This window comes from Bubalus kerabau, chromosome 2 (assembly GCF_029407905.1).
Source record: "Bubalus kerabau isolate K-KA32 ecotype Philippines breed swamp buffalo chromosome 2, PCC_UOA_SB_1v2, whole genome shotgun sequence".
In the NCBI taxonomy this organism is placed as follows: domain Eukaryota; kingdom Metazoa; phylum Chordata; class Mammalia; order Artiodactyla; family Bovidae; genus Bubalus; species Bubalus kerabau.
The window spans coordinates 1,194,832-1,220,082 of NC_073625.1; the positions used below are offsets into that span (position 1 = coordinate 1,194,832).

Genomic DNA, 25,251 nt, shown 5'->3' on the forward strand with positions numbered 1-25,251 from the left:
CTCTGAGTGCAGCTGGCAAGGTGGGCCTTTAAGAGAACTAGAAAACAGGGACTCAGTGGCCTGCTTGCTATCAAAGGGGTCCTGCTCTCCACTAGCATCAGGGACTGACAACCCCGAATAGTGTCAGTGTGCAGACTCCTCTCTGACAACTATTTCACTGGTCTATATTCTAAACAATGGATGTAGTTCTGACGAGATCCAGTATTTATTAAATTAGCAAACCATCTGCTCCATCTGTCGAACTCTCTATTATGCAGCCATCCCCAGAAACACACAAATCTGACTACAAGCTTTAGTTTCACTAGTCATTTCAGAGTAGTTCAAACTCCTCTGAGCTCACAAAGGCTGCAATTCATGCGCCTGTAGTACGACCTTTTTTAATGCAAACAACAGATTGTAAATGGACAATGTGATTATAAAGATGGATGGACGGAGAATCTGTCACACAGAGTGAAGTAAGTCAGAAAGAGGGAAAAACAGAGTATATTAATGCATAAATGTGGAGTCTGGAAAGGTGATACTGATGAGCGAATCTGCAGGGCAGGAGTAGAGTTGCAGACGCAGAGAGGACGTGAGCATGGGAAGCGGGGCAGAGGGGTGAATGGGAGCCTGGGGCTGACACACGCACACTATCGTGTCACACAGCTCGTGGGAGGCCGTTACACAGCACAGGAGCTCAGCTCAGAGCTCCGTGATGGCCTGCAGGGGTGGGGCTTGGAGGCCGTGGGGCGGGGCTCACGAGGGCGGGGACCCGTGTATACAGGTGGCTGGTTCACTTTGCTGTGCAGCAGAAGCGGACACGGCATTGTAAACAACTATGCCCCAAACTTGAGGAGACTCAGTTCTGCTGCTCTGTGCAGCCCCTCGCAGGTCCGGCCTGTGAGGGACGGGCCAGGCGCTCTGTCTGTGCAGGTGAGCTCCTCAGGCCCTCGTCAGCAGCTGGCTAAGTGACGCGGCCTGTCCTGGGGGCCTTCGCTTCCTGTCTCCTTCTCCCACCGCAATAACCCCCCAAAGCCCATGGACCCTCACACCGCTGTCTCCGCGCCTGCTTCTGGTGGCCCCAAACGAGAACCCAGCTCAACGATCTTATGGTGAGGCCGCCGAGGACCACTCCCACCCTGGACAGGACAGGGGCGTGCGTCTGGCCTCGCCATCTACAGTGCCCCCGCGGGTTTCCGCTCAGCATAACCCGCGGGGAGATGTCTGATGCGGAGAGAAAAACACCTTAGAGGGAAGAGATGTGGGGGTCATGGTGTCCCCCTGGGCTGAAACCTCAGAGGGGACATGTCTAGAAAGGGGCTTAAGTCAGGGTGACAACCCATCACCTCCTAAGCCTCCAGGTGAGAAGGTTACGCTAGTTCTGAGCTCTGCCTGCAAAACACTTGGCAACAGTTTTGCTTTTTTTTTCTTTTCCCAAACACTATAGCTTCCCAGGCCCTGGCTATATAACACATCAAAATCCCTGGATGTAGGAAATATATTTAGGATATATAATAGGATATATTTGCAGGATATATGGACCTTCCAGGTGGTTAAGTGGTAAAGAATCACATGTCCAGTCCCTGAATCAGGAAGATCCCCTGGAGGAGGGCATGGCAACCCACTCCAGTATTCTTGCTTAGAGAACTGCATGGACAGAGAAACATGGCGAGCTGCAGTCCATAGGGCTGCAGAGTCAGGACATGATTGGATGACTAAACAGCAGCAGCAGCAGTAGGATATATAATAAATCAGAATCCCTGGATGTATATATATTAATACATACAGAAATATATTTAAATAAGCATAAATGCATATATATTTAAATATACTTAAATATAATTTTTTATATATAAAGATATAGATATACTTTTCTATCCATACAAAGTATGTGAATATATATTTATACATATAAAATACATACATATTTAAGGCTCCAAATGCAATTCTGACACACAAACCATAAATGACCATAGAACTGGAATATGGAAAATGCTGACCTGATGTGATAAAATCAAATTAGTCATTCCTTCTTTGCTCTTAAATCAAATAAGTCATTCCTTCTTTGTTCTTAATCAGACGTCTCTGATCGGAATTCAGGAAGGACATCCAAATTCTTAATAAATTAACTACAGCCTCCAAGGGTATGGTTTGTTTATCTATCAAAATGGGCCTCCCCTCAAAACAAATGTTTCTCTGTCATGATGGGGAATGACCAAGAATTCTCGAGCACTGAATGGACATCCAATGATATTCACTCTCTCCCAAGACCATGCACCCAGGAAGCATGTCTTTGCAGGAGGAAAGACGGGGAAATCTGAAGGTTTAGATTCCAACTTGGGGCTGGATGCTCTTCTGCGTGTCCCAGTCCCCGCCCTCCTGAACTCTCCCTGACTACGACTCATGCCGCCTGCAGGAGGGCCGTGTGTGCGGAAGGAATCGTCCCCCACCTGCAATTACAGCCTTAGAGGCTTGAGGTCAGTACTGGAATGTTACTTGGGCAGCAGTGATTGGTCACAGGCTCCATCGGCGCAGCCGCAGCGCTAACTCAGGGTATGGTTCACAAACGATTCTCGTCCTACTGTCACAGCCGACAGAGACCTGGCAATCACCCCAGTCCTTCAGAGAAAAGCTGATCCTGGGCCAAAGGACTGGCTAAAATCTCAGGCAGGACTTAAATAAATAAATAAAAATAAATAAAATCTTTATGTAAGTCAATATAAATATATTCTCTCTCCATATATATATATTATATATATATGTATATCTAGTTAGGCTTATATAGAGATATATAACATCTTTAAACATAGATATACAGAAAGAGCAAGTGGATGGAATCAAAATATATCCAAAGAGGATTCCATACTGGCTTATCAGTATTTTCAGTTCTGCTATATTAAAGTTTAGTGTTTAAGTTAGAGAGACCTGGGTTTGAATAATGGCTCATCACCTAACTGATCACGTGTCTTCTCTGAGCCTCAATCAAAGCAGGGGAATAGTATCTTTAGGTTGTCAGAAAGAATAAGTAAAATCTTTCACTTAGATATCTTACCTCAAGATAAGGTAAAATGTCTTATCTTGCTTCTGTCTATAGGAAACATTTTCTTAAGTTTAATTGTCCAGTTCAAATAAATTTAGCCCAAACAACATTATTTACCATAAAAACCATAATAAGGAGGTTTTAACCAAAATCGCATGGAATTGTGCAACCCAATTTTGCAACTCTATTATTGGTGCAACTTTAGAAAATTTCATTTAGAAGCAAATGCATGAAAATAACATAGCAATCTAGAAATCATATAAATACAAAGCTGATGCTTTAGAATTATATTTTACTGACTCTCCTTGTGTTTATAAAACACACACACGCATCCACAGCACGGCATGGGAGCCCTGGAAACCCTTCACTGCCCTCATGCCAATGGCACTTTGCTTGCCATTCTTACTTTTTAATGGTTACTGAGCTCCACGTAACAATTGCCAGTTTTCTGCCACCCCTCTGTCCCCTGCTGCAAAGACCTCATCTATTCAGAGGAGCATAATTGCAGAGCTGTTGAGACAGAGAAGGAATTGCTGCATCTCACCACTGTTGTGGGCCTCCAGCTGGGAGGCGGAGTTGACAGCAACCTTGCAGAGGGAACAGTACAGCAGCCTCTTGGCCTTTTCTTCCTCAGTCTCCGTGGAAGGACAGGAGCTGTTGCCGCTGGCTGTGGTGGGGCTCTTCTCCAATTTAGAGGTGATCTCCGTTGTCATAACACTGCTTTTGCGAATTTCCACAGTTGTCATTGATATTGCTGGTGTCCCTGTGGTACTATCTGCAGTCAAAATAGCATAGGAGAAAAGGCAAAGACAGTGCATTATCTTTCCCTATTTGAAAACGCATCCCCAATATTGCATTCTGGTAATAATGAGAAGAGCGACTAGCCCCGACCCCGTTGACCACGCGCCAATCATCTCCTGAGGAAGTGACACAGACGCACACTTACAGTTGCGTCTATCGATAGAACACATTTGGACAATTCTTGAAAATACGTACAAATAGGCTTTACCAGGCTTTCTTGAGGTAAATAAACATGCTCAAAGTTATCTTGTTAATGTGTGGCCTTACTGAAATATTCTTTATAGTGCACTGTGCTTTGTATATGTCTCTTAGGATGGCTTTAAAAAATACAAGGGAGAGTAAATACGTCTAAGGTATGTTCATTTCTCTTTATGACTTGTCTTTCTATTTTCTTCTACATCTCTTTCTTTAATTTAAAACAAAATAGGTAAAATAGGGCTTCCCTGGCGGTCCTGTGGTTGAGAAACCGCCTTGCAACGCAGGGGACACTGGTTCGATCCCTGGTCTGGGAAGATCCGACATGCCGCGGGGCACCCGAGCCTGTGTGCCATGACCGCTGAGCCCGCATCCTGCAATGACTGAAGCCTGTACACCCTAAGGCTGTGCTCCAGAACAAAAGACGCCACCTCAATGAGAAGCACACAGACTGCATCCAGAGAGTAGCGCCCGCTCCCTGGAGCTGGAGAAAGCCTGTGTGCAGCGACAAAGACCCAGAGCAGCAAAAACAAATACAATGAAATAAAATCACGGCCAAGACCCCTTAAAAAAGTTGGTTGTGATACTGTGCATGCTTGTGTAAAATATATGGGAAGTAAAGAACGCTGATGTCACACCACTTTGTCAAGATCAAAGGTTTATAAAATTCTTGCCTTATTTACAAAGAGCTGTATGTTCAACAAATACACAAAACCATCCATATACAAACAAGACAAATTCTAATCTGGCATATTTATTAAGCATATGCCCTGCACCAGGATGAGTTCAGGGAGCGTGTGACACAAAAGTACTCAAACACCAATGGTGACTCTTCATACGGAATTCACGGACTGGTCACACCATGTTAATGGCACAGCTTTCAAGGGCGTGATAACCAGGAAGGCGTTGAGGCTCTGTAACCCTACAACCCTTCTGGCTCTGAAGTCGGACTCTAAATCTGGAGAGGTCAACCTCCAAAGTGAGCCTACCTTGTCTTAGCTTCACTTGGGTAGACACAGCTCCCAACCCAAATAGGCTGGTTAACACAGTGTGAGCAATGTCTGCCAAGTCCAGTATGAATCGCAAATGTGTCCCAGGCCCTGTGCTTTCTATTTTTATATCCCTTTTCACTGCCTCCCGGCTGGCTAACTCTTAACCTCCTACTCAAAATATTCCCAGGCAGCCTCTCCAGCCACAGCTACTCTTGGAGTTGTCTCTCCTCCCACAGGTTGCCGTGCTCACTGCCCAACGCTGCCCTAAACACCCATGGTAAATGGAGCGGGCAGTGGCTATAAAGGACAGTGGTACCTGCAGTGAGGGGCTTCCTCATAAAAATGTAGTTCTTGTTAATTTCTGTTACCAACAAGCCTTTGAACTTGGATTTTCACTTTGATCTGGAGAGAGAGGTGGGAATATGGGTAAGGCTGGTTTCAGCTTCTTTCCCAAATATGGCACAGAAACACTAGCCAGTCAGAAGATAAATGGGTTCTTGCTGTTTCTTTTTCATTAATTAATTTTTATTAAAAAATTTTAACTATAATTGATTTACAAAGTTTCAGGTGTATACAAAGTCATTCTGCAATATACATATATGTATATATATTTAGCTATTATATATCTACATATATATGTGTATGTGTGTAAATATATATATATATATATATACATACACACACTATATATGTGTGTATGTGAATATATTCTTTTCTAGATTCTTTTCCATTATAGAGGATGCTGAGGGATATTGAATAGAACAATTTATCTGGACCTTCCCTTTGCCCTGACCCTTCATATACTTTTAACCACTTATTCAGCCATAATGCCATTAAGGTCCCCTGCAGTATCATGGAGAACATCTTATAACCATGTTAGAAAAAATAATCATAGTGCCATCACCAGTTTTTCTCATAGCAAGAGAAAAATAAATAAAATTAACCAATACCAATTTTGGCCATAAGAATGCATTAGCTTGAACACTGAAAGGCCCACTTCCTGACTAGTCTTTACTTGTCTTCTAAGGTACCAACATTAAAATATCAGGTAATACTAGAAAATTTCAAATCCTAAAAGATGACCCTGTTAAAGTGCAGCACTCAATATGCCAGCAAATTTAGAAAATTCAGCAGTGGCCACAGGACTGGAAAAGGTCAGTTTTCATTCCAATCACAAAGAAAGGCAATGCCAAAGAATGTTCAAACTATGGCACAATTGCACTCATCTCACACACTAGCAAAGTAATGCTCAAAATTCTCCAAGCTAGGCTTCAACAGTACATGAACCAAACTTCCAGATGTTCAAGCTGGATTTAGAAAAGGCAGAGGATCCAGAGATCAAGTTGCTGACATCTGTTGTATCATAGAAAAAGTAAGAGATTTCCAGAAAAAAAATCTACTTCTGCTTCATTGACTATGCTAAAGCTTTTGACTGTGTGGATCACAAACTGTGGAAAATTCTTAAATTTTCCAGAACCTCAGACCACCTTACCTGCCTCCTGAGAAACCTGTATGCAGGTCAAGAAGCAACAGTTAGAACTGGACATGGAACAACAAACTGGTTCCAAATCGGGAAAGGAGTACACCAAGACTGTATATTGTCACTCTGCTTATTTAACTTATATGCAGAGTACATCATGAGAAACTCTGGACTGGATGAAACACAAGCTGGAATCAAGATTGCTGGGAGAAATATCAATAACCTCAGATATGCAGATGACACCAGCCTTATGGCAGAAAGTGAAGAGGAACTAAAGAGCCTCTTGATGAAAGTGAAAGAGGAGAGTGAAAAAGCTGGCTTAAAGCTCAACATTCAGAAAACTAAGATAATGGCATCTAGTCCCATCACTTTCTGGCAAACAGATGGGGAAGCAATGGAAACAGTGACAGACTTTATTTTCTTGGGCCCCCAAGTCACCTCAGATGGTGACTGCAGCCATGAAATTAAAAGACACTTGCTCCTTTGAAGGAAAGCTATGACCAACCTAGACAGCATATTCCAAAGCAGAGACATTACTTTGCCAACAAAGGTCTGTCTATTCAAAGCTATGGTTTTTCCAGTAGTCATGTATGGATGTGAGAGTTGGACCATAAAGAAAGGAGAGCATCAAAGCATTGATGTTTTTGAACTGTGGTGTTGGAGAAGACTTTTGCGAGTCCCTTGGACTGCAAGGAGATCCAACCAGTTCATCCTAAAGGAAATCAGTCCTGAATATTCCTTGGAAGGACTGATGCTGAAGCTGAAGCTCCAATACTTTGGCACTTGATGTGAAGAGTTGACTCATTAGAAAAGACCCTGATGCTGGGAAAGATTGAAGGCCGGAGGAGAAGGGGACGACAGAGGATGAGATGTTTGGATGGTATCACTGACTCAATGCAGATGAGTTTGAGCAAACTTTGGGAGATGGTGAAGGACAGGGAAGCCTGGAATGCGCAGTCCATGGGGTTGAAAAGAGTTAGACACCACTGAGCAACTGAACAACATCAACGGTTCGTGGTGTTCATAAGGCAGGAATGTGAATGTGCTTTGTCATTCCCTTCTCCAGTGGACCATGTTTTGTCAGAACTCTCCACCATGCTCTGTCCATTTTGGGTGGCCCTAGATGGCACGGCATTATCCCCAGAGGATAAAGTACATTCATACCAAGAATGTCAAAGGTTAGACAGTCCAGACCATCTATGGCTTGGGCTTAGTAAAATGTTAATGTTTCTTAAGGGAAGTCCCTTGCATGAGACAGGCTCAGGGAAATCATGATCTAAACACTTAATTTCTGGTACTTAATTCCTTGATGGCTCAAATGGTAAAAATCCACCTGCAATGCAAAAGACCCGAACTTAATGTCTGGGTTGGGAAGATCCCCTGGAGAAGGAAATGAAAGTACTCCAGTATCTTTGCTGGGGGAATTCCATGGACAGAGGAGCCATGCCATCCACTGGGTCGCAGAGTTGGCCTCAACTGAACAACTAACACTTTCACTAACCTTGTTACATTTTTTAGGCCACGTAGCTGAACAAAGATCTGTTATTAATATTTTCTCAAGATTAAGGTTAGTTTGAGTGAAATACAGTCATGTTTTTCACTTTAAATTTAATATACAGATCTTGAGTCCACAAAGGTAGGAGTATTATTCATTTAGAACAAGATATGAATTTTTCAGTTACTTTTAATTTCCCAGTAGTAAAGAGGACTTTTTTTTAACAAGTAAGGTAAATATATTTTAAGATTAAGCCATGAAGGAACCAACTATTTTATTTAGATGGCCCTTGGTTTCCGCATCCATTTTAAAATATTTTAAAAATAATGCCAGAAACTTCCAGAAAACACAATTTTGCTGTGGGAAAGTGGTTATTTACATACCATTTACATTGTATTTGCAACTATTTACATAATGTTACACAGTTTTAGGTATTAGAAGTAATCTGGAGATGATTTAAAGTAAATGGAAGGTTATGTGCAACTGCTACATCATTTTATATAAGCGCTTGAGCATCCATAGATTTTGGTATCTACAGGGTTCTGGAACCAGCTCCCCATGAATATCAACAGATGACTGTACATTGCATAGAAAATGACATATAGCAAAGCTATTTTCTTTAGTATGGAACATTAAATTACCAGTTATGCATAATACCTATCCACTCATTAAAATAAAATTTTATATTATTGATCAGTTAATAACATATACTCTTGCTAGGATGTGATGAGACTTATCCCTGTGATCTTCTTCCCAAACTCATAACCCCTAACCATGGGAAAAGCATAAACAAACCTAAATTCAATGACATTCTATACAATTCTTGATCAAGCGTCCTCAAAAATGTCTAGGTCACCAAAACAAGAAATCTGAAAAACTGTCATGGTCCAGACAAGTCTAAGGACTCAGGATGTCTAAATATAATCTGGTGTCCTGGTTGGAATCCTGGGGCAAAAAGAAAAAAAGGAACATTAGGTAAAAATTTAGGAAAGTCACAGGAAGTATGGAATCTAGCAAAAGCAATGTATGGGTTATGGTTCTCTAGCTTTGACAAATGCACCACAATAACGCAAGATGCTAATAACAAGGAAACCTTAATAGCGTATACTGGAACCCTCTGTAGGATTCTTGTACCTCTTTTGTAGATTTAAAGCTAGTTTAAAAATGAAAGTTTATTGATAAAAAAGAACTAGAACCAGTCACCACACAGTGCATCATTCAGTTACTTTGTAGAATCACAGCAGTGATCTCGGTGGTTAAATGCTACAGCTTTCTTGGTTTTTAGACGAGGAAATTTCCATAAAACTGGGACTTGACGCTGCATCTCCCACTTCCAAATCCTTATTTCAGGTCTAAATTGTTATTCTGTGTTGCAGTGATTCATGTATTTGAACTTCACTCCATCAACATTTATTGAGCTGCTGTTTTGCACTAGGTTCTACCTTCCCTGGTGGCTCAGACAGTAAAGCATCTGTCTACAATGTGGGAGACCTGGGTTCGATCCCTGGGTTGGGAAGATCCCCTGGAGAAGGAAATGGCAATCCACTCCAGGACTATTGCCTGGAAAATCCTATGGACAAAGGAGCCTGGTAGGCTACAGTCCATGGGGTCGCAAAGAGCCGGACACAACTGAGTGACTTCACTTCACTTCACTACCTAAGCCACTGGAGATGGGAAGGATAATATAAGTCCATTATGTGGGTCATGAGACATCCCATAATAATCTGAAATAACAGTAATAAATATACCAGCACTTCTTCCATCCATTTTGTCTATTCATACACCCTTGCATTTATACTTGATGTAAAAATGCATTCAATAAATATTTATTCAAAGAAAACAATGAATGAATAAATGAACAAATGAATGAGCAAGACACAATTATAGCTAAAGATGGTAGAAGCAATGTTAAAGCATTTATACATACTAATACACTCAATTATCATAAAAAACTAAGAGGGTGAATTAGGAGTTCAGGATTAACATTAAGATCATGGCATCCAGTCCCAACACTTCATGGAAAATAGATGGGGAAACAGTGGAAACAGTGTCAGACTTTATTTTTCTGAGCTCCAAAATCACTACAGATGGTGACTGCAGCCATGAAATTAAAAGACACTTACTCCTTGGAAGGAAAGTTATGACCAACCTAGATAGCATATTCAAAAGCAGAGACATTACTTTGCCAACAAAGGTTCATCTAGTCAAGGCTATGGTTTTTCCTGTGGTCACGTATGGATGTGAGAGTCGGACTGTGAAGAAGGCTGAGCGCCGAAGAATTGATGCTTTTGAACTGTGGTGTTGGAGAAGACTCTTGAGAGTCCCTTGGACTGCAAGGAGATCAAACCAGTCCATTCTGAAGGAGATCAGCCCTGGGATTTCTTTGGAAGAAATGATGCTAAAGCTGAAACTCCAGTACTTTGGCCACTTCATGCGAAGAGTTGACTCATTGGAAAAGACTCTGATGCTGGGAGGGATTGGGGGCAAGAGGAGAAGGGGATGACAGAGGATGATATGGCTGGATGGCATCACTAACTCGATGGACGTGAGTCTGAGTGAACTCCGGGAGTTGGTGGTGGACAGGGAGGCCTGGCGTGCTGCACTTCATGGGGTCGCAAAGAGTCGGACATGACTGAGTGACTGATCTGATCTGATCTGATCTGATGTATAAAATAAACAACCAGCAAGGACCTACTGTATAACACAGGGAATTATATGCAATATTGTCTAATAACCTTATAAAAGAAAAGAATCTGAAAAAGAATACACACACACACATGAATCATTTTGATGTATGCCTGAAACTAAAACACCATTATAAATCAACTATATCTTAATTAAAAAAAAAAAAAAAAACATAGGCATACCTTCTTTCTCCCCACCTTAGAGAAGAAATTGGGGTATGGGGAGTTTTGGGAACTTGCCCAATGCCAAAGCTGCCAGCTGTAGGGCAATGATTTGAACTCAGCCTGGCTCAGAAGCACATGTTCTTTTTGCTAAAATTTTGAATTTTTTTCATAAAAGAACTGATCACATCCTTTCAGTTTATTCCAATTGGTCATGATTTATTATGATTGTTGGAAGATAGTATCTTAAAAATTTGACTTCAAAAGAAACAAAACATGGCCCGAGCTGGAGTCAATCATGTTTGTCCAATCCTCCGTTCATGCTAACACATTAAGTTGTTGGAGTCCATTTATGGGGAGAGGAGAGAAGGAAAACCTACAGTTTGCAAACCATCTCTTCCGCAAAGTGATAAGAGTAACCCACAGGCCCTCCTTATTGTAAACTTTTCCTTTTCTTTTTTTTTTCCCCCAAACGATGTGAAACTAGAATCATGATTCACTTTTCCTAATGTTTCCCAAGGGCTGATTCAGATTTCTTTGCACTGTTTTACCAGTGATCCTCTAGGAGCGATATATGTGACAGGGAGTCGGAAGTGATGGGTGTGCTTTGGTGGGAAGGCAAGGTTTGCAATGCTGCGGGTTTGCATTTCTGTGCTGTTTTTCTGCCAGCGCCCTGAAGCAAATACTCATTATTGTAACTGTCACTGTTTGGCTTTGGCATCAAAACAGATTGCTAATACTTTGTGGAATGGTGCTCTCGTGGAGGATGAAAGGAATCGTGTCAGTATTCAGAGTGGCCCATTTTGGCCCTCATTCTTGCATAAAACACTGGAAATACCTTTTAAAACATTTCATAAAGCATAAGAAAAGATTCCAGAAAATAATAACTTAAATTCTAGATAATAAAATGGAGTGGCCAACTTACATGGTCTGAGTAAGGAAAGTATTTTCCTAGTTACAGATCTCATGATCCAACTCAGAGAACCAGAGGTAAGTTATGGAAATTTCCTTCCAGGTAACAGAAATGAATGCATGCATGTTCAGTTGCTCAGTCATGTCTGACTATTTGCGACCCCATGGACCGTAGCCTCCCAGGCTCCTCCATCCATGGGACTTTCCAGGCAAGAATACTAGAGTGGGTTGCCATTTCCTCCTCCAGGGATAATTCTCGACCCAGGGATCAAAGGCATATCTCCCGCGTCGGCAAGCGGACTCTACCACTGAGCCACCTGGGAAGCCCTGACAATTAATACTATGACCCAAAGAGTCTCATCATGTTTTCTGGTACACTGAAGACTCAGAATGATATTCAATTTATTTCCTTCTTGTTTGTGAGAATTTAAGTCTCACCCAGGCTTGCAAGCAAGTGAGGAGAACAGCTGCTTCTTCTTAAATATGCTGACATTCTGAAGTATAAAAAGGTGTTTCATGACAAAAAAAAAAAAACACACGCAAGTTTTTAGAAATTATTACTGGCAGTTGTTTCTTTCCTCTGGATTCTACCTCACTTATCCACCATCATCTGGGCAGCCCGGCCTCTTAGACACGAGCAGGAGCGGGCCCTGCACTGGGCTCTGTGCTTTTGGGGGCTCCACATATCACAAGCCACTGAAACAAAAGTCTATTTTTGTATTTTTTGATCTTATGAAAAACACTTTTTTCAAGTTTGATAACCAGCTAAGCAAATGGGAATGTTAATTAGAAAGGGAAGTGAGAACTGGACTGGGTGCCCCGAAGGCTAGAGTACAGAGTCAGAATTCCCAAGTGTGTGTGAGCGCATGCGTGTAGAGGTTTATGATCGTGTGTCTATGTGTGTGCATTGTGTCTACGTGTGTGAATGTGTCTATGTGTGTACATGTAGGTTTTGTGTGTGCGCATATGTCTATGCATGTATGTTTTGTGTGTGCATATGCAGTTTTGTGTGTGCATATGCCGTTATGCTTTTTGTGTGCATATGCACTTATGTGTGTCTATGTGCAGGTGTGGTTCTGTGTGTTGAGGTAAAAGATCACAGCCTCTCTCTGGAAACCAGAGAAAGAGGCTTGTTTTCAAAACACCAAATAACATCAAGTCACCAAATGTGAGTCTACACAGAAAAGTCCCCCCAGATATTGCCTCCCTCTCTGAAGAGGAAATGCTTCAGATTGGCTAGAAATCCCGAGCTCACAAAATGAGGTTGGGAAGAAAGGTTGCCTCCCCACTGGGCTCCCAGATTTAGGTGGGTCCAGTTACCACCCAAGGGCTTCCCTGATGGCTCAGCAGGTAGAGAATCCACCTGCAATGCGGGAGACTTGGGTTTGATCCCTGGGTTGGGAAGATCCCCTGGAGAAGGGAAAGGCTACCCACTCCAGTATTCTGGCCTGGAGAATTCCACGGACTGTATAGTCCACGGGGTCACAAAGAGTTGGACACGACAAAGCGACTTTCACCTTCAGTTGCCACCCAAAGGGCTGACTTAGGGGACAGCGTCTGCCCTGTTCCTGCACATCTGTGTTACTTGGCAGGGCTGAGCTGACTCAGGCGAGGAGAGCCCTTGACTTTAAGGTCACAAGGGCAATCCTTGGATACAGCCTACAGGGATGCCAGCGATGCTTGAGGTATCTTGTAAGCATTGTATGGTGTATGGTCTCCATTTGAGCTCTTGACTTGGTCCTGAAACTTTTCGGGTGCGCTTGATTGAATCCTCCCGTGTTGGACCCTGTGTTAATCATTGGATGTTAAAAGGTAAAAAAACAACGTTATTTGTGGACCAGAGCAACCAGGCTGCATACCATGAGAGGGGAGGGAACAATGGATTTGCTGTCTTTGAAGAGGTTGAGGAGACATCTCCAGAAAATACTGGAGAAATACCTGCACTTCAAATTCTAACTTTACCACACGTCCAAAGGTCTGCTACTTGGAAGTGTCATGCATAAAAACGATCCACTGTCCTTTTTAAATGAAGTCCTATAGAGACCTGATTAAAGCACTTAATGTCCCAAGGGATCAGGTGAGTAAGTATTTCCACCTTTACATCATTTGAACTAGAGTTTCCAAGACTTGTATGCATCAGAAATTCTGGACAGGCAAGTGATTTCAAAAACTTAAAAAACCCCAGAAATATCTAACTGCAACTTCTGAGATGTTTCCCGAAGCTGCCTAATCTATGACTGCTCGAGGCAATTACATCAACAGTAGATTCAGACTCAGTGATTCTGGTTACTGACCTGCTGAACTCACTTTGGGTCGGGCACACCAGATGCAGACTAGAACACCAATTGTTCTGCTGAAAAGTATTTGAGAGAGAGCCTGTTAAAAGAAATAGCTTATCTAGCTTCTGAATTTCCCTCTTGAAGCCAGGACCATTTCATGGGGACTGGACACCATGTGAATCGTGTGATTTGAGAAGATACTGTTAGATTGCTTTAATTTCAAAGAAAAATTTTTCAGGAATTCAGGATATTCTTATTGCTGACAGCAATTTGGGAGGAAGAAGGCTAGAGAGTCAGGTTGCAGAAGCTCTCAGGAGGAGGAGGTGGTCAGAACTGGACCAAAGGATGCTTGAGCTGGAGAGGCAGCAGAGAAATGGAGAGTGGCAGGAGGAACAGGCCAAAAAGAAGGGAGACCAGAGGCTCCAGAAGCAGAAGGAAGCCAGCAGGAGCCCCCCAGGCCCCAGGCAGTGACACAGGGCCCAACAGCTGGCCAATGGGAGTGGAGACCTACTCTGTATCCTCAGCCTCAAATGTCCTTGATCTCAAAACGGATGTCTCTAGTTTAGTTCTTTGTTTAAATTCTATATTGGAGTACAGTAGATTGTATATTGGAGTATAGTTGACTCTAATATACACTCAAGTATATAGTACAGTATACTTGAGTGTATATTAGAGTATAGTTGACTGTATATTGGAGTACAGTTGGCTTTCTTGGTGGCTCAGATGTTAAAGAATCTGCCTGCAATATGGGAGAACCAGGTTCCATTCCTGGTGGGGAACGGCCGCTCGCTATGGTATTCTTTCCTGGAGGGTCCCATGGACACAGGAGCCTGGAGGGCTACAGTCCATGGGGTCACAAAGAGTTGACACAACTGAGCAACTAACGCCTTCACACTTTTCTAGCTGATTAACAATGTTATGTTAGTTTCAGGTGCACAGCCAAGTAATCCACTCACACATATACATGTTGATATATGTGTCTATTCTTTTCAAACTCTGTTCTCATTTAGGTTGCCAAGTTCAAACTTAAATTGAAGAAAGTAGGGAAAACCACTAGACCATTCAGGTATGACCTAAATCAAGTCTCTTATGATTACACAGTGGAAGTGAGAAATAGATTTAAGGAGCTAGACCTGATAGATAGAGTGCCTAATGAACTATGGACTGAGGTTCGTGACATTGTACAGGAGACAGGGATCAAGACCATCCCCATGGAAAAGAAATGCAAAAAAGCAAAGTGGCTGTCTTAGGAGGCCTTACAAATAGCTGTGAAAAGAAGTGAAGCGAAAAGCAAAGGAGAAAAGGAAAGATATGAGCATCTGAATGCAAAGTTTCAAAGAATAGCAAGAAGAGATAACAAAGCCTCCTCAGTGATCAATGCAAAGAAATAGAGGAAAACAACCGAATGGAAAAGACTAGAGATCTCTTCAAGAAAATTAGAGATACCAAGGGAACATTTCATGCAAAGATGGGCTCGATAAAGGACAGAAATGGTATGGACCTAACAGAAGCAGAAGATATTAAGAAGAGGTGGCAAGAATACACAAAAGAACTATACAAAAAAGATCTTCATGACCAAGGTAATCACGATGGTGTGATCACTCACCTAGAGCCAGACATCCTGGAATGTGAAGTCAGGTGGGCCTTAGAAAGCATCACTACAAACAAAGCTAGTGGAGGTGATGGAATTCTAGTTGAGCTATTTCAAATCCTGAAAGATGATGCTGTGAAAGTGCTGCACTCAATATGCCAGCAAATTTGGAAAAGTCAGCAGTGGCCACAGCACCGGAAAAGGTCAGTTTTCATTTCAATCCCAAGGAAAGGCAATGCCAAAGAATGCTCAAACTACCACACAATTGCACTCATCTCACACACTAGTAATGCTCAAAATTCTCCAAGCCAGGCTTCAGCAATACATGAACCATAACTTCCAGATGTTCAAGCTGGTTGTAGAAAAGGCAGAGGAACCAGAGATCAAATTGTCAACATCCGCTGGATCATCAAAAAAGCAAGAGAGTTCCAGAAAAACATCTATTTCTGCTTTATTCACTATGCCAAAGCCTTTGACTGTGTGGATCACAATGAACTGTGGAAAATTCTTTGAGAGATGGGAATACCAGACCACCTGACCTGCCACTTGAGAAACCTGTATGCAGGTCAGGAAGCAACAGTTAGAACTAGACATGGAAAAACAGACTGGTTCCAAATAGAAAAAGGAGTACGTCAAGGCTGTATATTGTCACCTTTCTTATTTAACTTCTATGCAGAGTACATCATGAGAAACATTGGGCTGGAAGAAGCACAAGCTGGAACCAAGGTTGCCAGGAGAAATATCAATAACCTCAGATATGCAGATGACACCACCCTTATGGCAGAAAGTGAAGAGGAACTAACAAGACTCTTGATGAAAGTGAAGGAGGAGAGTGAAAAAGTTGGCTTAAAGCTCAACATTCAGAAAATGTAGATCATGGCATCTGGTCCCATCACTTCATGGCAAATAGATGGGGAAACAGTGGAAACAGTGTCAGACTTTGTTTTTTGGGGCTCCAAAATCACTGCAGATGGTGATTGCAGCCATGAAATTAAAAGGCGCTTACTCCTTGGAAGGAAAGTTATGACCAACCTAGACAGCATATTAAAAAAGCAGAGACATTATTTTGCCAGCAAAGGTCTGTCTACTCAAGGCTATGGTTTTTCCAGTGGTTATGTATGGATGTGAGAGTTGGACTGTGAAGAAAGCTGAGCACCAAAGTATTGATGCTTTTGAACTGTGGTGTTGGAGAAGACGCTTGAGAGTCCCTTGGACTGCAAGGAGATCCAACAGGTCCAACAGGTCCATCCTAAAGGAGATCAGTCCTGGATGTTCATTGGGAGGACTGATGCTGAAGCTGAAACTCCAGTACTTTGGCCACCTCATGCAAAGAGTTGACTCATTGGAAAAGACTCCGATGCTGGGAGGGATTGGGGGCAGGAGGAGGAAGGGACGACAGAGGATGAGATGGCTGGATGGCATCATGAACATGAGTCTGAGTGAACTCCGGGAGATGGTGATGGACAGGGAGGCCTGGCGTGCTGCAATTCATGGCGCTGCAAAGAGTCGGACACGACTGAGCAACTGGACTGAACTGATAGTATTAGCTTAAACCCGTAGTTCACCACATACAAGCAGGCCTCATCTAAGTAGTAGTCATACCACCCCACCTCAGCCCCCGCACACACACCCAACAGGAAGAGGCAGAAAGTGTGAAGAAGCGTAACAGTGACACGGACACTGCTGCTCACTGGAGAGCACACAGCCCCACACAGCGCGTGCAGTGCATTGTGTCATCTCGTCAGCCGTCTGAGAAACGCATGCCCAGTTTTACCAGTCGTTGTGGTTCTTATTTTGGTGAAGGCCAGAAAGCTTCACGTGACATTTCCGGGTGTTCAGTGCTAGGAGCCGCGTGCGTGAGTGTGCGTGAGTGCACGTGGTGTGCGTGGTATGCATGTTTTGCGTGCGTGCACGTGGTGTGCATCAGTGTGCGTGCGTGCACGTGGTGTGCGTGGTGTGCGTCAGTGTGCGTGATGCGCGTGGTGTGTGTGGTGTGCATGGTTGCGTGGTGTGCATCAGTGTGCGTGAAAGGCCTGCGTGGACGCCGGCCTCCGCCGGGCTGGGGGCTGCCGTTCTGAGCAGCGCGTGGACCCCGAGTGCCGCCCCCCTCACGGCGCCCCCGGGACCGGCTCCTGGCCGGCCTGCTGCTCTCCAGCCAAAGGCGAGTCCTCTCTCCAAGGAGAGAAGCTGCTGAGGGCTCCTCCCAGCTTCTTCACCAGAGGACCTGCCCTCCCTCCTTTCTCTCAAGGGAGAGGCTCCCTCCAGGACCGCCGAGGCGTCTGCGGGCCTCAGGGATTAGGGCCAAATACCTCGGTGTCACCTCAGCCTGATGTCTCTATCACCGCCTCATCGTGTTGCAGCCTTGGTTTCTCTAAGTCAGTGGGGACTGTGTTCCCTACTCTTGCAGCTTACCTCATATTTAATATATTCCACACGCAACTACAACAAAGCCTGCTAGATATTCGGCAACGGATAAATACACAGGCTGCTGTCAGCAAATTTGTTCTGTCAGTATTTGCCTTTCTTTCAAAAGCTGAGGTCCTACCCCCGTGAGGCACTGGACTGCACACTGGGACAGCAGGATAAAGAGCAAACCTTTGACCTTATAGTCTAAGTTTTCATCCTGAATCATTTTCACCTTCTAATTTTCTCCCCTGCTCTTCTCTGCGCTCCTTTGCCTCTCACAACATCCAGCAAGAACAGAGCCAAGATGTTGGAGACATCTGTGAACCAAAAGTCATCCTGTTCCTGTAAACGAGAGGTTCCAGAATTTTAGTATACATTGAACCCCCTGGAGGTTTAATCAGACACAGACTGTTGATTCTGCCCTTAGACTTTATGCTTCCAAGGTCTGGGTTGGGGCCTGAATATCTGCATTTCTGACAAATAGCCCAGTGCTGCTGCTGTGGGTTGAGGACAACTCTTCAGGAGCCACCACGGACACGCCTGTCAACTAGTTTCTGGTTTAGTAACAGGTCTCAGCCTTAGAGCTATAGTAACATATAAATAGAAAGTCATGAATGTAAAACAGGGGAAGAGGAATCGGGTGACCACGGTCCTGTTTTGTCTGTGACTAAGGGAGTTTCTGAGACATGAGACTTCTAGTACTTTGGGGGACAGCCCCACCAAGTCAGGACAAGTTGACCACCCTAAGAAGGAATTTGGAATAAGTTAAGGAAAACTCTTAAAAATACTTTAGGTACCTAAGCAAGCAATGAGTATCTCTTTTGAAAGATACATTTTTGGAGACTGATATACTTTATAAATGAAGGAGAGTGTAGATACATTCAGATACTTAAAACAGAGAAAAATAACTATAGGGTTTAATTAATCTGCCACTTGGCCTTTAAACCAGGGGTTCTTTTTGTAAGACGGTCTCCTCTCCCTAACCTAGAATCTACGTTTTCAAGAAAATCTGTTTCGTACAGCACTCAGAATATATGCTTCCTCCCTTTCCTTCCAAACATAAATTATCCAAAGTAAATTAGTTCAAAACTAAATTACTAGAGCAAATATCATATCACATATTAATATATGGAATCTAAATAAGACTGGTACAAATGAACTTATTTACAAAACAGAAACAGACTCACAGACTTGGAAAACAAATGTATGGTTTCCAAAGGGTAAAAATGGCAGGTGAGGGCTAACTTAGGAGTTTAGGATTAACATGTACAAAGTAGTATATACAAAACACAACCATCAGGGACCTACTACAGAACACAAGGAACTATATGAAATATTTGTTAATAACCTGTAATGGAAAAGAATCTGAAAAAGAGTAGACACATGTATATGTGTAACAACCATGTTGCTATACACCTGAAACTAACACAACAGTGTAAATCAGTTACACACCCACAGAGATAAAAATAAAATTCACATACACACAATACTAAGTTACTTGGAAGGCAGGACCGTGAGTCCTTGGGAGAGTTGGTTCAGTGGTTCCACCACTGTTCATACAATTGATAAGCACCAAGAAGTGGTGAGTTTTGTCAGAATCTATGAACCTTCTGATAAACATAACAAAAGAGAAAGAGGACAAAAAATCAATTTATTCCAAAGTTAACTTTAAGTGACCTGGATGATACTAAAAGGCATAGGAAACAGGTTTTTTTGGGGGGTGGGGGTGGGGGTGGGGGGGTTTGTAATAGAGATTTTTCTTTTCCCTAATAAAGGAGAAGGAACTAAAACCTTTCCAAATTTATGAATGGTAGTTCCCCCCTTTCAAGAATTTTCTTCAGAGGAAAAAAAGCACTGCATGCCACAGTGATACTTCCCATTTCATTAACAAGGAGACATGTATATTGAAAAATTTCCATTTTGGCAAACAGTCAAGGCATAGCTTTTCAGCAATTGCCTTTGGTAATCTGTTGTGTTTATACAGCAGTAATCTTCCTTCTGACCATGTGCTTTAGGCAACAGTGAGGGTTTCCCCTGTGTGCTTAAATGGATAATAACTATTTAGAATTAGGACTTGATAAATCATGAATTTTGAAAGCTTTTACTAATTAAAATTGAAACAGTGAGGGGGAACTTGCTTTCTGACTAGTGAATCTAGAGCCTGTGGTGAATTGAGAAGGTGGCGACAGGCATGTCAAGCCATCGAGGACACAAGTCCTTGCTGTAGAATCCTGTTATGCAGCCCATGTAATTAAAGGGAAGAAATAACTGCCGGCTCTTCAAACTTTGTAGACTGTCTCGAAGATAAGAAAATGAGCTCTCATAAGGGATGGCACAATGATAAAATATTTAGTGTGGAAATGATTTAGAACATTAACCCATATGGTCTGAGGCAATTTACTGTGTGCTAAGAGCTACATATAACTTTATGAACAGTAGCCTGCTGGCTCCTCTGTCCTTGGGATTCTCCAGCCAAGAATACTGGAGTGGGTTGCCATGCCCTCCTCCAGAGGATCTTCCCCACCCAGGGATCGAACCCCCTTCTCTTACTTCAACTTGCATTAGCAGGCGGTTCTTTAAACTAGCACTGCTAGGAAGCTTTCCAGACGTCACTAGTAAAGAACCTAACTGCTGACAGAAGAGATCTCAGATGCTGGTTCCATCCCTGCATCGGGAAGATCCCCTGGAGGAGGAAATGGCAACCCACTCCAGTATTCTTGCCTGGAGAATCTCATGGACAGAGGAAGCTGGTGGGCTACCATCCATGGGGTTGCAAAGAGTCAGACATGACTAAAGTGACTTAGCAAATAAGAGTTACCTAGCTTCCCAGGTGGTGCTTGTGGTAAAGACTCTGCCTGCCAATGCAGGAGACATGAGTTGTGGGTTCAGTGGATGCCTGGGTCAGGACGATCCGCTGGAGGAGACAATGAGAACCTACTCCAGTATTCTCCCCTGGAAAATCCCATGGACAGAGGAGCCTGGCTGACTACAGTCCTTAGGGTCACAAAGAGTTCTAGTTTTCAATACAATAATGTTTCATAAATTGACTATGAAGACAACAGTTTAATCAGACAGATACCATGATAAACTGATATACATTCTTTTTTCAAATTTCAGAACCAGGAAAGAAGTTTTCAGAGAGTAAGTGCTACTGGACAAATTATGGGGGATGACTGGCAAAGATGAGAGAAATATAGAAAAAAAGACCTTAAAAAATCAAGAAATCGTATTAATATATACATATAGTTTTAATAACAAATTTTCAACTACTAGGCATTCAATTTAAACTATAAACTGCATTGTTTCAAGATTCAAACTTCCCAAATTATTTCATCCAAAACAGCAATTTATTATTATTTTGTCCACTGCAGGAAAGGGTTAGGGTTAATACAATCACTTTTTGATAGAATTTCTCTCCTTGAAAAAGTTGTTTCCATGTAATGTTTAATATACCTCAGCCAAGAAGAGTTTTAAGAGTTGGAGGACACATAAAAATTAGGAAGAATGTGCACATCAAAATGAATGGGAGAAATCAGAATTTTACTTGTTATTTACTGAAAGGTTGCCTGCTGAAAAATTAATGGAACTGCTTGGAAATAATAAAATTCTGGAGCAAATGCCTCTCTTCAAGGCAAAGCCAACAGACCTATTTCCAATATTCCCCTTTGCAGCTACAGAAACCATATAAACCAGATTTTCACAAAATTCCAGATAAAACTGTCTCTCTTATTATAATGTCATAAACTGTCACACAGTTTCAGGAATTCCAAGCTATAGCAGACTGCCTCTTGCACTAAAACTCACCATACCATAAAATTTTCTTTTTGTTTTTGAGACTATATTTGATTGTAATCTTATCACAATTTCACCAAAACACTAATTGAAACACTAAAAACAAAAAATGTTAACCTTTCTTTTGTCTGAATAATGCAGAATAACCAATTAGATATTCCTTAGACCTTATTGAAGAGACTAGTTATTTTGACATTATTTCAACAGCTTCAAATCTAATTATTTATTCAATATTTTGAGTATAAAATTAAGAAAAAAACACTTGTTCTTGGTTAGTTCTATCAACTAAGATTTAATTCAATATGCTAGGATAAATATGTTTTAAGATAGAGCTGTGGTTAATAAAGAATACAGTTATATAATTAATTTAAAAATAAATTTTTATTATCTTTGACGGTTAGTCTGTATGGTAATTTTGATCCTGCAGAATGCTAACTATTTTTATAGGTACAAAGGGATAGAAATCTGGTCTCAGATGACCTGACCTCTCAAAGGATGATGGCATTTCTATTTCATCTCAGCCTTTGGGATCTCATTTCATGAGTCAAGTCAGAACACTATATTAGAGACAATTTGATATGAATAGAAGTTCTGAAGTTCATCATTAATTTGGATAAAAGAATTTTAAAATATAATTCTTAATCTCTTTGCTTCCTAGATCACTTTCTTAAAGTTCATTTTCTTGAGAGAGAAGAACTTCATTTTTATGTGTCCTGTTGTCAGTAAACCTGTTTTAAATCAGCACTGGGTTCCTTTGAAGTTTCTCTAGATGTGGAAAAGCCCGTGGCCACATGTGACTGGCTTCGCTCCCGTCCTCCCTGGCAGCTCCGCTCGCTCCGGAGGAAGCCGGGCCAGGAACGCGCGTCCAGGGCTGGGCCTGCGGAGTCAGGCGCCTGGGGGGACGGAGAGTGTGCAGGCAGGCACCACATCGACGCCTGGCGCTGGGAGGCCTGTGCCAAGAGGTCAAGATCCCAGCCAGGCCCCACAGCCAGTTCACAGGGCCGGGGAGAGAGAGCCTGGAGCCGGAGGCAAGTTGCTGGGAAGAAACGGCCCTGGGGCATCTGAGGACGAGGCCCTGGTCCACGATGGGCCTGTGCGGCGGCGGTGGTGACCTTGTCGGGTTATTTTAGCATAATGGCCTCATGTCCTGGACTGCCCGTTGTGGATGTACTGGGGAAAGAGTGCTGGGCCACCACCCGCGAGGGCAGGAGAGGCAGAAGAGAGCGGAGGGCGGCTCTGTCTGCACCGCAGGTCCGGGTCTCAGGGCCCCACTGGGAGGAACAGGCAGGAAGCACAGGACTTCATTTCCTCCTCTTCTGCTCAACGTGCCCACTCCCAGCCTTTTCAAAAGGAACAGTACAAGGCCCTCCCTTGCAGTCCAGCGGTTAAGACTTGCCTTCCAATGCAGGGGTGTGCAGGTTCAATCCCTGGTTAGGGAACTAAGACCCCACAGGCTTCCAGCCAACAACCAAAACATAAACCGTGGCAGCAATACTGGAACAAAGTCAACAAGGACTTAAATGATTTTTTTTAATAACAGTATAAAAATTTAACACATGGATGCATATATATCTCCCTCTGAGATTTTAATTTCTCACTGTAAGCCACCACTCATTGAAGGTATTTCTAGAGAAAGCAAAACTTTAAAAATCTTTCCAGGTCAGCTGGGGAGGAAAAAAGTGGCCAAGGATTAGTCAGGCTGACTCACAGAATTAAGTTATATGATCTGGCTCATCTTTTCTCAGAAGCTCATTCAGAGAACATCACAGCTCAGGCTTGCCTTTGTAAAAACACAAGGCTTTTGTATCAAAATTGAAGCCCCAAATAAATACGACTAGGTATTTTAAGTAGACAGGTAATTCTAAGTGTTGGGGAGATTCTTGAAGACTGTGCTTAGATTTTGAAGACAATATAGTTTAGTTTCATACAACCTTATTTTTACTCAGCACATGATTTATGGACTTCTAGCATTGCCATGCCATGGTATCAGTAGTCATACTTTTTACTTAACACTTCAGAAAAATACCTCTGTGACCTAATCCTGAAAATGCAGTTCCAAAGCTGAGAGGAGTTTCAGTGCTCAACTTGTCAACCTGGGTTGATACATGTTTCCTCAGACTGATTAACTTAAGGTGAATATATCTGAACGAGATAGAAATTATTTATATTTTCTTATTAACTCTTTTTTTTTCGGAGGGGGGAGGGAATAAGAGAGAACTAGAAACAAAAGAAAAAAGAGAGAAAAGCAAGGGAACCACATCTTACTTGACCTTTGAAACTGCAGATTTTATAAGGAAGGAAGTTTCGTGAGCTGCTCCTCTTAAAAGATATTTTTTATCAGTCAGTCCAGATGGATCAATATGATGAACCAATTCATAGGATTTGGATGGAATTCTCTTTTGATCTTTGAAGGTCCCATCATCACAGATGTTCCATTTCTATTGAAGGAATATATCCTGTTAAGATTTCTGAGATGCTAACAGAAAAGGTGCCACCAAGTATGATGACTTATGAATTCTGATGTGAATATCACTGAAACGCGCAGATGAATGGTAAATGCCAAAGAAGTCTGTACATGGTTTTACAAGATATATCATGCACTCAAAATGATAGATCACGCAAAACAAGACAAAGACTATTTCTTCAGCTCCTTTTATGTCTCATTATTTCTTGCTGTTTTGAAGTTTGCAAGGTACAGAGCAGCTCTCCCTAGTTAGAGCGCAGTTGAGCCGTCTAGTCTTGTAGGCCCTGACTCCAAACGGCACCACCGTCGCAGGAATCAGCCACCTAGCCTAACAGTGCACTCTCGTCAATATAAGCCTAAATAATTACAAAAGTAAGCCAATGTGTGACAAAGAAACCTTCAAGGATACAAGATAATGGTAATATCCTACAATTGTTTGGTCCTTATTAGTTTTCAGATATATTTTATAGATTCATCTTTGTTATCCTCAGGAATATACTGTGAGATAGACATTGGAATTCTTAAAAAAAGAAGACTGGCTTATTGATATACCATCACATGCTAGAATCACATGATTAATTAGGAAAGCCATCATCAATGGCAAGATTTTTTAGATTTTTTTATTGCCACCTGATAAAAGAGATTTCTTTATGATCAAGAACTAAGTGCAAAAAATTACATAATTTCAGTAGGACATTGCAGAATCATATGGTAGCAATTTTTTATTTCTATGAAATGTTATAGCTAAGAAAATGTGTATGACTAGCACACACTATATATTTAATCTAGAAATTTTATAGTATTGAGAATAGAGGAATATATTAACATTTTTGTGTGGTAACATTACTATATTGTTTAATGAACCAAATTAGATTTTAATACAAGCTTTACATGGTTACTAAGGTTTTTAGCATTACTTTTATAAATTATAATCATTTAAAACATAAATAGACAAAGATATCCTTTTAAAATAAGAGTT

The 25,251-nt window shown here is 42.1% G+C and overlaps 1 protein-coding gene and 1 long non-coding RNA gene across 5 annotated transcripts in view; one reads left to right on the top strand and one right to left on the bottom strand.

The window, feature by feature from the left end:
* ZNF385D (zinc finger protein 385D) overlaps positions 1-25,251 on the bottom strand; it is a 344,969-nt gene that overhangs the window by 18,669 nt on the left and 301,049 nt on the right. For both annotated transcript variants that reach the window (XM_055566880.1, XM_055566879.1), the window contains exon 5: positions 3,564-3,794. In XM_055566880.1, the coding sequence (XP_055422855.1) occupies positions 3,564-3,794 (231 nt within the window). The remainder of the gene's footprint in view (positions 1-3,563; positions 3,795-25,251) is intronic.
* On the top strand, positions 764-4,573 carry LOC129642922 (uncharacterized). 3 transcript variants are annotated; one of them, XR_008709928.1, is made up of 3 exons: positions 764-1,340; positions 2,279-2,456; positions 4,248-4,573. It is a non-coding gene; the product is annotated as an uncharacterized LOC129642922 (long non-coding RNA). The 3 variants fall into 3 exon arrangements; XR_008709930.1 differs by having other exon boundaries at positions 764-1,091; positions 2,249-2,456; XR_008709929.1 differs by having other exon boundaries at positions 764-1,091.